Source organism: Rhinichthys klamathensis, unplaced genomic scaffold (genome assembly GCF_029890125.1).
Source record: "Rhinichthys klamathensis goyatoka isolate OS25496 unplaced genomic scaffold, OSU_Roscu_1.1 h1tg000453l_1, whole genome shotgun sequence".
Lineage (NCBI taxonomy): Eukaryota > Metazoa > Chordata > Actinopteri > Cypriniformes > Leuciscidae > Rhinichthys > Rhinichthys klamathensis.
Genome location: NW_026606945.1, coordinates 216,254 through 230,062, shown reverse-complemented (window position 1 = coordinate 230,062; position 13,809 = coordinate 216,254). Strand labels below are relative to the sequence as shown.

Sequence of the window (13,809 nt, the reverse complement as noted above, 5' to 3'; positions counted from 1 at the left end):
ACAAACAGTTCTGGAAGCAGGAATCACTCAATTGCAGAATCTCTCCAGAGTTCCAATTGATGGTGGGTTCGTGTTGGGTCATCCAGGGGCATCCCAGGACGAGGTCAGCGGTGCTTCCAGCACCAAGAACAAGATCTTCACCTCATGCAGGCAGCCGACACGTAGCGTGACTGAGGGGGAGAAGTGGCGAACACGACCACGGCCCAGCGGCTTGCAGAGGATGGTGTGAATGGTTCATTCTTGTGAGCAGCGTTTCCTCTGGAGGTTGAGTCTTTGGAGAAGTTGATAAGAGATGACGTTCCCTGCAGACCCAGAGTCGATGAGCGCTTGCACTGAAACGAGAAGTTTTGGGTTTAGAATTTGGACAGGCGTGCGAGTGAAAGGTGCAACTTTGGGCAGAAACTGGATGGTACTCACCACTGGGTGTGGTGGTCGTATCGGGCAGTTGTTGATATGACCTTCTCCCCCACAATACAGACACAAGTGCTGTGTTAGTCTTCTTTGATGCTCAGCGTTGGACAGATGGTAAGTGTCTACCTGCATGTGTTCTGGTGCTGGAAGGGCGACAGATGGAGAGATGGGTGGAGGATGCAAAGCGGGTTGTTCCAATGAGTGGGCTGAAAGATGGTGAGAGATACACACAGCTTTCTGAATGAAACTCTCCAAACCGACAGTGTCGTCATAAATGACCATCCTGTGGCGCACTTCTGGGTTCAGACCTTGGCGAAAGGCTGTCAACAGGGCCGTCTCATTCCAGCCGCTAGATGCCTCCAACGTGTGGAAATGCAGAGCATAAGTGTTTATTAAAAGCAGAGTGGTGCTGGAACAATGGGAACCAGATGATGGTGACTTGTAGAATGATGATGGTGACTGATGGTGGCAAGGAACCAAAACTCCATCAGGGACAGAATGGAGAATAAAACCTTGGGAGAAACCAGACTCAGTCGGAGGGCCAGTTCTCCTCTGGCCAATGAAGGAACAGTGTATGATTCGGGCAGCATTACAAGTCAGATTGTATCGGAACATTTACAGTATTTATCCATTTCCATCTTTTTGGAAGTCGAAGTAATGTGCCTTTTTGTCTTTTGTATCTTAGGACTATATTGTGTTGTAAATAAATCCAAGTAATAAAAAAGCCATTCTTTTTTAAATCTCTCCTCATTCTTTGTTTATAGTTCCCTCACAGTCCCACCTGATAGGGCCATTAGGGGAGGGTCTTTGTCTTCCCAGGTGTGAAACACATCAATATTCATGATGATTCACGCCTCCTCGCATACAGCTTTCTTACACAAAACATGTATACAAATTTTAAATGTGGGCAGGATGATTTTCACATCGTTTTGAAGCATGTATACTACGTGATGCAATTTTCAAAAGCCTTGTGAACAAATAGTCAGTATGGGTTTTATGGCCTTTTTCACAAACCACACATAAACTGTGCAACGCAGATCTCGATCGAGCAGCGCAGAGTGAGACTAGCAGAGATGGGGGACTCGAGTCACATGACTTGACTCGAGTCAGACTCGAGTCGCAAATTTAAGGACTTGAGACTTGCTTTACTAAATTAAGAAAATGACTCGACTTGACTTTGACTTGAGATCCAATGACTTGAGACTTGACTTGACTTGAACTGTATGACTCGAGAATGACTTGATATACATTTTTATATAAATCATCGCAACATCCATTGATAAACAAAATGAAAGCAACGGAACCATTGACGTCATCAGATTCTGCGCGATTGCGTGACGCTGCACAAGCCCAGAAATAGCCTACATCGCGGTGAGCGAGCTAAATACAAAAACATCTCCCTGCATCGTATCCTTTTGGATTTAAACACTAGACAATTACCATATTCATGCAAGAAGATTTGTTGTACGCATAATAACTGGCAAGGGATATCGGACGACCATCACAACCTCGAACAGTCGAACTTCATTCACCACGTCTAAAAGTAAGCTATGGCTTGTTTAACCTGTTTGTTATAGTTAATTTGACTATCTTTAAATCTAGAGAGAATAATATTGGTCAAAACAGCATGCCTCTTTATACACAGTTATGTTTTCAAATGTAGCTTAATGTTGTCAATATTCAAATGATAATTAATGATGGTATATGTTTTGTATAACATTTGCCACATTTCTTTTTAAATCATGCTTTAAAGCCAAAAATTTTGTTCTTTCCAATGACGAAAAACAATATAGAAAAGTGTTAGTTTTGTCGTTTTATGTTTCTCTTAATGTTATCAGGGGGTTGGTGGCAAAAAATGCCAGCAGAATTAATATGCACCCAAAATTCAAAATGTGGTGGAAAAATGGCCCTAGTATGGGTTATTTTCATAATTATAACATATATAAAAAAATATTTCCAGATTATTGGCGCGATTGCAAATGTGATGATTTTATAAAACAGTTCAGTAAACAAAGAGTGAATATTGTGATGTGACATTTTAGACATAATATTCCAAATATTCTCTGTTTTTGCTCTATTTCTCCAATGACAATAGTTCCAAACAAGCCACAGAAAGAGTTATGCGTATTTGTGATTCAGTGACCTAGTTGCTTAGTTCCAGAACGAATCTGTCATTTTGAACAAATCAGTTGACTGCTTCTATGACTCGTACATTAAGACGGTGATTTGGCGCCACCTATTGGCGGTTTTAACTTCATAATAGGCTAAATGCCAACGGCTGTTATATAACTTATATAAAGGGGATGCCAGTTTGAAGAATGCCATTTGGTGGCATAGGAACCATTATACTTGAATTGTGAATTGTTTAATACCTTTTAATGGTCTTCTGCAATGTTTGAGGCATATATATTTTTTCATGCTTTAATGTTGGCCTAATTTCAGTTACATTTACATTTTAGGCTATGTAGTTTGAAATTGTATTTATTTTTTATTTTTTAGATTTTTATTGTAGTAACCACTCAGCTGTATGTGGAAATGCATATTTAAAAAAAATGTTGCAAATAAAACCATAGTCCACAACTTATGTAGTTTTAACTTATTTTAATATATAAATTCAGTGAAATCATCAAACGTTTGTATGACTTGCCAGTGACTTGTGACCCAAGCTACGACTTGACTTGACTTGCTTGACATAAGGCAGTGACTTGACTTGACTTGCTTGCTTTTATAAAAAATTGACTTGGACTTGCTTGAGACTCGAAGGTTAAGACTTGAGACTTGCTTGTGACTTGCACATGTGTGACTTACTCCCACCTCTGGAGACTAGACTTGACCCAGCAGTTAAAACCAAAGGCTTCCATGACTGGAAACAAGCCGTGGAAACCAGGATTCAACAGACTTCAAAGAACATTTGACTTGATATATAGTATGTGGAAAGAAAAAGTAAGCCGAATAGACAAAGGTAAATAAATCTTGACACTACTGCATGTAGAACAAATACAGTGATATCGATACTACATGTATTATTAAAATTGAAGTTCTGAACCTGGTGTCCAATCGGTTAAAATTGAGGTAAAATTTAGGCCTTTGATCATATGGATGAAGTTGGGAGTTCATGTCATTACTGAATTCAGCATCAGGAAGGACCCACAGTTGGCTGAAATTGTGCAAACAATTCCAAAACATGCCACCTACACAAGCCATGAAGTTCAAAACAAACTCAATGTAATGAGAAGCATTGTGACTGACTCAATAGTGAAGGTAATCAGTGATTCATGGTTTATGGTGAAAGTAGATGGAACCAGGGACCCTACTGCAATGGAAACCATTTCTATTGTAGTTCGCTACTTCAGTGAAGAAACACTGGAAAATTACAGAACGACTGCTTGTGATGACCATCAGAAACATGATCCTTTCAGAGCTGACCAAGGCAGGCTTGAATACGTCTAGGATTCTGTGTCAAGTGTACAATAGAGCCGCGGTGATGGCGGACAAATGTGGTGGAGTTCAGCGACTTTTGCAAGAAAAAGATGGCCGGGAGATACTTACATACACTGCTTAAACCATCAGCTGCACTTAGTTGTTGTGCATGTGTATCTGCTGAGCAAGCAATTAAAGACTTCTTCCCTAAGCCCACCGTTGCCCTGCAATATAGAGGTGACAGATCAAACGTTTACTTGCCAGAGGTGGACAGGCCACATGGCTACTGTTGCTGTCATCGTCAGTTCCTTCGAGGACATTACATCAGTTCTTGAGCATGTCAGCTCTGCAAAGGCTTATGGAGCTGAAGTTTGCGTGAACGCAGTCGGACTGTTAAGGGATGTGACGGATGAAAGCTCTGTTTTATTCTGTCATTTGGTTCACAAAGTTTTCATTTGATAAAATTCAATAAAAGTCAAGTCAACGGAGTTATCTTTAATAAATTAAAATGAAAAATATATACATATATAAAATAATATATTTGAAGTTTCAATCATTTAATATTATTAAAAATGTCTCACTTCAATTTGATTGAATTTTGTTATGAAATTCAAATGCGTAAAAATGGGCTAAACTATTTTTGAGTGTGTGCATGCACTAAAACATTAAATGTTAAAACATCCACCCCTGGTTTCACAGACAAGGGTTAAGCTGCTAGTCACAGACAAATGCATGTTTGACTGAAAGCATGTCAGTGCCATTGTTTTGCACACCAGTTCTGTTTTTTTATAGGCATGTTTATAAAAGCTACTTAAATGTCCTACTTGAACTAAGGCCTAATCCTGGGTTAATCTAAACTCTATCTGTGAAACCTGGCACAAGAGTTAGACTAAAGACAGGAGCCATGTAAAATGTATTTTGACGTGGGTTTGCATAGCCTGTTTTTTGTTTGTGTGTTTTCAATTTCTGTCTAAATAACTAACAGCATTTTTAATTATTCTTCAATGTTTTGCTATTCGGAAATGACAGAAGACTTTTCAGTTAACACAACCTCTAATTAAAACGCAAGGAGAGGATACAGACCGTTAATGAAGACCTGGCATGAATCTTGTGTAGCATGAGTGTGTTCATCTCCGCAGTGAAGATGAATTCTGCATTCTCTGGGACACGACAGATACACCTGTCCCAGCAAAACAGGGTTGACAGGTAAATAAGACCCTGAGTGAGTATGTAGTTGAAGAAACAACTGCCAACATCAATGATAAATTGGAGCTACACCGACTGTACTTCACTGCTTTGGATCATATTCTTGGTGAAATGTAAGTGTGGTTCAGTGAACATAATTCAAAGTTGGCCCAGAAAATAAGACTTTTAAGATGTAAAGTCCATAAAGCTCATCATGGATTTAACAAAGTCTAGCATTGTGGAAAAGGAGTGCATCGTTGCACAGCAATATATCTCCAGAATCAAAACAGAAAGCCAGCAGAGGATGCCTTCTCTCTCAACCACACAAACTACTTGAAGCCATGGCCAGTGTTTTATCGGCACTTACACTCGCTGTCACAATCACTATGGCTGTGTGTGAGAACTTTTCTGTGCTCAACAAGCTGTTTACGGTCACCAGAAGAACCACACTGGTTAGGCTCCTTTCTACCTCACAGAGAAATAACGTAACGGATGGAAAGAAATATTTCTGAAACACGACCACTCGTCGCCTGGAGCTTTTCTAAAGGTAAGATGTCTTTTTGCTTTTTTGTCTTTGTCACTGATATGTGGCCAGTGCTGGTCATTATTATTTACGAGAGTGCTTAATGTGTAGCTTTGCTCTTTAGTGCCGGGTAGTATGATGGCGTGATGGTTATTATAGAGTGCAATGCTTAATCTTTGCCAAAAACTAGGTTTACTGAAGTGTTATTATTATTTTAATGAGGTGTCCCGTATGCGCTGGCGCCGACCCTGTCCACCGGTGTGTATATACGATCCACAGAAGTGATGGACCGAAGATGGTTCTGGACAGGAGAGCCCATCACATGACAGGCAGACCCAGTTTCACTTAAAGACATACACACATTAAAACAGATCAGAGGAGTAAAATGGCCAAGACAACATGTACACCTATTAAACCTCCAAAATACATAAAACTACTATAATATATTGAGTAGGGAAAACCGTGTCATATGTGACAGTTTCCCATAGTATTAAATAGATAGGTTCAATTCAATTTGAAAACGAGTTGTGCAAAAAGTTGTGCTTTCGTGAACTGCTTTCCGACATATACTTACTGATATGATGGCCTGAAAATTAATGATTTAATTTTAAATAGATTAATTTTTACTGGGACATTTCAAACTTGCAAAGCGTGTGAAATCTAAACTGAACTCGCAAAATGCAGACACTAAATTTACTGACAAAATGTTTTTGTTCATATAGTGTACTTCAGATTGTGTGAATGTTTTATGTTGAAATATTTGTAAATTATTGCACATAATGCTGATAGAGACTATACTGACCAATTAGAAACAATTCCCCTTTCCCTCTTTGCCCTGCAGCCAATGCAGTGTGGATTGAAGACTGACTAGTGAACAGCTAATGTGCTTAAGGCTTCTCATTGTAGAGTAACTCTCCTGTAATCCATAAATCCTCTTCATAACACCCACCTGTGTGAATATGCTGAGCCTTGAGCATGTCTACCCAGGCATTTCAAAGTGCCAAGGGTAACGTAGTCCACCTGACACCACACAAAATACAAATACGCTTTACAACAAGTATTCTCGCACTAATATCCCCAAGGTCACGAGTCCACTTCCCAGGAAACACCAACTAGCCAAAACAAAAACAACTTATCAAGACCAATATATTCCGCAATAGTATTGGTAAGGATCTTGTAGAGTTCAAACTCGACCTCTGCACTTTACTTTTCTTTGGTTCTCCTGGGTTCAGTAATTTACCTCACATTAACCCAGTATAACTTGTTAGTACTAATGCACCACACGTAATGACAGTAACAGTGAACGTTTTGTGGTTTGATAACAAGAAAGTGTCTTAATTTTGAATATGTTGCATATTGTATCATTTCAAACCAAACACACTTCCTTTTGCCAAATGTTTTGATTAAAATGTGCTTGTGCTATCTTCAAAACTACCCCTTGGTTTGATATTTAGTTGTCTGTTGTCAAACTATTTTGTTTGTTGGAATTATTCATGTATTTTTAAGTGTCCAAATACGATTCGGGGCCTCTACATTGTTGCTTACAAGGTGCAACCCAACAGGGCCAGCTTTTTTGGGCTTTTGATTATGGTCCAATTCTCACTATTAACTAACTACTAACTACTAACAATTGCCTCAATAAACTTCGAATTACTGCTTATCAATAGTTAGTAAGGTATTTAAGTTTAGTTATTGGTTAAAGGTAACACTTTAGAATACTGTTCCTCCATTAATGAATAACTACACAGGAGCAAATGAGTAACGCACTATTAACAGTCTAGTAACTACTATTAACTAACAAATTATTTCTCTGATTAATGAGTTAGTAAGTAAGAGCGCTCAGTTAAAGGAGGTAGTTCACTATTCAATCAGAAACTACTATTTTTAAGATTACTAAGAACTACTATATATGGGTTCATAAATAATATTAATAATGCATAATATATAATATAAAGTAATGGTAACCCATTAGGAATGACTCAAGTGTTACTACATCCCTCTAAAGGATCTACTAATAATTTGGATCAGTATCTAAACTACAGATCATGGGAACACACTAGTAATGAGTGAAGTGTTACCAAATCCATCGGAAGCAATGACTTCAGTCAATATTAGGTAGTTATCATGTTTTTCACTTTAGATACTGATCCAAATAATTAGTAGTTCCTTTAGAGGGATGTAGTAACACTTGAGTCATAGGGTTACAATTACCTTTTATTATAAATTATGCATTATTCATGTTAATTATGAACCTGTATATAGTAGTTCTCTGGGTGGTATGAACAAAATAGTAGTTCCTGATTAGCTAATAGTGAACTACCACATTCAGCTGAGCGCTCTTACTTACTAACTCATTAATCAGAGTTTCGTGTTAGTTAATAGCAGTTCCTAGACTGTGAATAGTGCGTTACTCATTTGTTCCTGTGTAGTTGTTCATTAATGACGGAACAGTATTCTAAAGTGTTACCGTTAAAGGGATGTAGAATATGGTCATGCAGAATAAAGCATTAATATGTGCTTTATAAGTACTAATAATCAGCTAATATTCCAGTAATATGCATGATTGTAAGCAACTCAATTCATAGTGAGAAATGGACCTTAAACTAAACTGTTACCTTTTTTATTACTGCTTACCTGCTGGTCAGGTACAACCTTAATAACTTGATAAGTTGCCAGATATGCAGTGCAATGATGCCAGGGATTATTTTATTAGCTCTGGCCTAAATAGACTGGTGCTGACAGCCTGGAAACATCAGCTAATCCCGCGCGAGTCTCTATAAAGCGGGGTGCATGGACGCCCCAACCAGTCGTAGCACGGTCCTGCCTCGTTTCTCTACATTCCTGCCAAGTCATCCAAAGACTACCGCAGAAGGGGCTGAGCACAACATCCAACCGCAGCCATGAACGGTACAGAGGGACCGGCATTCTACGTGCCTATGTCCAATGCCACCGGCGTTGTTAGGAGCCCGTACGAATATCCCCAGTACTACCTGGTGGCACCATGGGCATACGCCTGCCTGGCCGCTTACATGTTCTTCCTCATTCTCACCGGCTTCCCCGTCAATTTCCTCACTCTGTATGTCACCCTCGAGCACAAGAAGCTGCGCACACCCCTCAACTACATTCTGCTGAACCTCGCCGTCGCCGATCTCTTCATGGTGTTCGGCGGCTTCACCACAACGATTTACACCTCGATGCATGGCTACTTCGTGTTGGGACGCCTCGGCTGCAACATCGAAGGCTTCTTCGCAACCCTGGGTGGTGAAATAGCGCTTTGGTCCATTGTCACGCTGGCCATCGAGCGGTGGCTGGTCGTCTGCAAGCCCATCGCCAACTTCCGCTTCGGAGAGGACCACGCCATCATGGGTGTGGTCTTCACGTGGGTCATGGCCAGCTCCTGCGCTGTGCCTCCCCTGGTCGGCTGGTCCCGCTACATCCCCGAGGGCATGCAGTGCTCATGCGGAGTCGACTACTACACCCGTGCCGAGGGCTACAACAACGAGTCCTTCGTCATCTACATGTTCCTTGTCCACGCCCTCATCCCGTTCTGTATCATCTTCTTCTGCTACGGGCGTCTGGTCTGCACTGTGAAAGAAGCCGCTGCCCAGCAGCAGGAGTCCGAGACCACGCAGAGGGCCGAGCGCGAGGTCACCCGCATGGTCATCCTCATGGGCTTCGCCTACCTGGTTTGTTGGCTCCCCTATGCCAGCGTGGCCTGGTACATCTTCACCCACAAGGGAACCGAATTCGGGCCGGTCTTCATGACAATACCAGCCTTCTTTGCCAAGACCTCTGCTGTGTACAACCCGCTCATCTACATCTGCTTGAACAAGCAGTTCCGCCACTGCATGATCACCACCCTGTGCTGCGGCAAGAACCCCTTCGAGGAGGAAGAGGGCGCCTCCACCACTGCATCCAAGACCGAGGCTTCCTCCGTGTCGTCCGTGTCCCCAGCATAAACACCCGGACGTGACGCACGACGAGCAGCGACATGCACTGGGCTTCGACGGCAACCCACTCAGAGACCACGGAGCGCTCAGCCCAGGGAAACGAGCGACCGCTACCACTTGCAGAAAAAATCGTCTGTCAGTTTTCCTTTTTGTATTTTTACAAAACCCAATTGGTTCAACCAAAAGACAGTTCTGAGAGAGGACAGACCATGTCCCAGTTTCAGTACATCCAGCGAGTCCAGCGTAACGGTGCATAAGATTCTTTTTGTTTTTCTTCCTAAAATGCAGCAAAAGGAAAAAATATATCAACTCTTACTGCTGGACTCCTTATACTGGCTTTGTTGTGATTGTAGAGGCATGTATTCAAGGCAACGTAACAATAAAAAGCACTTTGCAAATGAAATCGCTCTGTTTATGTGTTGATTGAGCTGTGATGGTAATGAAATGTCAAAATAGTATTTTAAACTGAATAAACAAGATTTCTGATGAGAGCTTTAATGTGATGTATATATTCCTACCGCTGTAAAGGAAGGCTGTGAGAACAGTACTCAGTACAATACTGCAAAGTTTCAGAATTAATACGTTGTACATTCTACAAGAGTTAGAATTGTACACACATTCCTATACATACAATTTAGAGCACCATAATTATGGATATCATAACAGGCTCAATATGTTATTCAATGCAAGTTTAAGACAGTGGCGAGCCTCACTGTCACCTTGGATTAAAGGCTTTATGAAGGATGATTTGACAGATATGTATGGATGAATTAGGTAGGATCAGAGCTGACGTGTTAATCCAGCTCGAGGTCAGAGTGGTGAAAATAGATAATGATTATGTATAGTTGGCCTTTCACTGGCATCTGTTTAAATAGGAACACAGCCTCGCACCACAACTTTGAACTGAACTCTTCGGTAGTCGAAAGTATATAAATCATGTATTAAACAAGTTTGACAAGAGAAAATGAAAATGCATACTATCTGTCCGATATAGTATTCCAAATTAGAATTAGTGTGTCCAAATCGTAGTATGTTGAAAATTAGCATTTCAAAGATACCCGGACGGTCTAATTTTCCTGGTTGGAATCCGAAGTGCAAATCCGTGCTCACTCTAACGGCCCACAACCCATTACACACGGGACGAGGATTCGATTAGAACTACAAACGCGAACAAAAAGTCAAGTCATCTTCATTTATATAGCGCTTTTAACAATGGAGATTGTTTCAAAGCAGCTTTACAGAGATGAACATACAATTTACGGTAACAGAGATTGTTTTGGCTTTATAGCGATTTTGAATAATGTTATTTCCGGCTAAAGTTGGTATTGATTGATTCACTTCCAGCAAAATTATCATTTGTTATTACATTAGGGGCCACTAAGACGACGGCGTTCTCTCTAAACAGACTTTAAATGCGAACCTGTGACCTGATGGCGTTCACATGCGCATTAAAAATTGATTCTATAGTTATATTCGTTTGAATATGTGTGCGCAGGTTTGTAATTTCCCTACAAACCATGCCCAAACAAACTACTTGTCTTGCCTATAAATTTGATACAGAATTTTATTTTATCACTTCGGGGTACGCGAACCGGATTTTCAACAACGCTTTATCTGTAGAGTGGGAAAGGGATCCTCCATAGGGAGAGGATAGTGGATACTTCAGCACTGCATTGTCATCGGGTCCAGGCGAATCTCCTTCGTCAGATCTGGATACGGCCTGGATCCGGCAGGCTGCAGGAAAACCTTGGGATAAACAAAGACACTAAAGTTAGCGTAGATGCCATTCTTCTTATGATGTAACGAGTACATCTGGATTTAAGGGAAGTGTTCCCAGTTCCGGCTGACCTAATCTATGCAGCCTAACATTGAATTATAGAAGTCTATAATGTATTATGTGTATGCTAGGTCAAAGAGATGTGTTTTTAGTCTAGCTTTGAACTGACAGAGTGTGTCTGCTTCCCGGACAATGGTAGGAAGACTGTTCCAAAGTTTTGGTGCTAAATAGGAAAAGGATCTCCCGCCAGCAGTCGATTTAGATATTCTAGGTATTATCAACTGGCCGGAGTTTTGAGATCGCAATAGACGTGAAGGACTATAATGCGTTAAAAGCTCGCTCAAGTACTGGGAGCTAAACCATTTAGTGATTTGTAAGTAATCAACAATATTTTAAAATGTATACGATGTTTAATAGGCAGCCAATGCAGTGTTGACAGAACCGGGCTAATATGGTCATATTTCCTGGTTCTGGTAAGAACTCGAGCTGCGGCGTTTTGAACTAGCTGTAGTTTGTTTATTAAGCGTGCAGGGCAACCACCCAGTAGAGCATTACAATAATCTAGCCTTGATGTCATGAACGCATGAACTAATTGTTCTGCATTTGTTAGTGAGAGCATATGGCGTAATTTAGATATGTTTTTAAGATGGAAAAATGCGGTTTTACAGATACTAGACACGTGACTTTCAAATGAGAGATTGGTATCAAAGAGCACACACACACACACACACACACACACACACACACCCAGGTTCCTAACCGACGACGAGGACTTAACAGAGCAACCATCAAGTGTTAGACAGTATTTTAGGTTATTACGTGTGGAAGATTTTTGTCCAATTATTAGAATCTCTGTTTTTTCAGAATTTAGTAGTAGGAAATTACTAGTCATCCAATTTTTTATATCGGCTATGCATTCCGTTAATTTTGTGAATTGGTAAGTTTCGTCGGGGCGTGAAGAAATATACAGCTGAGTATCATCGGCATAACAGTGAAAGCTAATTCCATGTTTCCTAATGATATCTCCTAATGGTAGCATGTACAGAGTGAACAGCAGCGGTCCTAGTACTGAGCCTTGTGGTACGCCATACTGAACTTGTGATCGATAAGACATCTCTTCATTTATTGCTACAAACTGATAACGGTCAGTTAAGTGTGATTTAAACCATGCTAATGCAATTCCACTAATGCCAACATAACTTTCGAGTCTATTTAAAAGAATGTTGTGGTCAATAGTATCAAATGCAGCACTAAGATCAAGTAACACTAATAGAGAGATACAACCACGATCGGATGATAAGAGCAAATCATTTGTGACTCTAATGAGAGCAGTCTCGGTACTATGGTACGGTCTAAATCCGGACTGAAAATCCTCCAGATATCATTTCTTTCTAGAAAGGAACACAGTTGTGAAGATACTGCTTTTTCTAATATCTTTGACAGAAAAGGCAGATTCGAGATCGGCCTGTAATTGACTAATTTTGTATGATCAAGTTGCGGTTTTTTAACAAGCGGTTTTATCATAGCCAGCTTAAAGGTTTTTGGTACGTATCCTAGAGACAAAGATGAATTAATGATAGTAAGAAGAGGATCTATGACCTCTGGAAACATCTCTTTCAGTAGCTTAGTCGGTATAGGGTCTAACATACATGTTGTCGATTTAGATGATTTAACAAGTTTAGAAAATTCGTCCTCTCCTATGGCAATAAATGAATAAAAATTTTCCTCATGGAGACTACAATGCACTGCCTGATGCGATACTGTGGTAGACGGTTGCACAGTTATAATTTTGTCCCTAATATTATCGATCTTATAAGTGAAGAAGTTCATAAAGTCATCACTGCTGTGTTGCTTGGACACTTCTGAGCTTGAAGCTTTCTTTTTCGTTAGTTTAGCTACTGTTTCAAATAAATACCTAGGATTATGTTTATTTTCTTCTAATAGGGTTGAAAAATAAGCAGATCTAGCAGCTTTTAAAGCCTCTCTGTAAGCAATCGAGCTCTCTTTCCATGAAATCCGAAATACCTCTAGTTTAGTTTTCTTCCAGTTGCGCTCCATTTTTCTGGCTGCTCTCTTAAGGGCCTGGGTGTGTGTGTGTGTGTGTGTGTGTGTGTGTGCTCGCTGTACCACGGAGTTGGACTATTTTCTTTAATCTTCTTTAAGCGCAATGGAGCAACTGCGTCTAAAGTGCTGGAAAAGAGAGAGTTAAAAGTTTCTGTTGCAATATCGAGTTCTTCTAAGCTATCTGGGATGCTGAGATGATGAAACTGATTAGGAAGATTATTGATAAAGCAATCTTTAGTGGCAGAAGTTATAGGTCTAACGTATTTATAACACGGAGTCGGCTTTGCAGCCTTGGCTAAATGTAATTTACATGAGACTAGATAATGATCTGAGATGTCATCGCTCTGCTGCAGAATTTCAACAGCATCAACATCTATTCCATGTGATAATATTAGATCTAGAGTATGATTACGATAATGAGTAGGTCCCGACACGTGTTGTCTAACTCCAATTGAGTTTACAATATCTTTAAATGCCAA

At 40.3% G+C, this 13,809-nt stretch overlaps 1 protein-coding gene across 1 annotated transcript; it reads left to right on the top strand.

The window, feature by feature from the left end:
- Window positions 1–8,329: 8,329 nt before the first annotated feature.
- On the top strand, window positions 8,330–9,980 carry rho (rhodopsin). The gene has a single exon (XM_056236583.1). It carries the CDS (start codon window positions 8,440–8,442, stop codon window positions 9,496–9,498), a length of 1,059 nt encoding a protein of 352 aa, XP_056092558.1. The 5' UTR covers window positions 8,330–8,439; the 3' UTR covers window positions 9,499–9,980.
- The last annotated feature ends 3,829 nt before the right edge of the window (window positions 9,981–13,809 follow it).

Bases quoted from the DNA above. Each gene is read 5' to 3' on its own strand.
- rho (XM_056236583.1), top strand. From the start codon at position 8,440: ATGAACGGTACAGAGGGACCGGCATTCTACGTGCCTATGTCCAATGCC.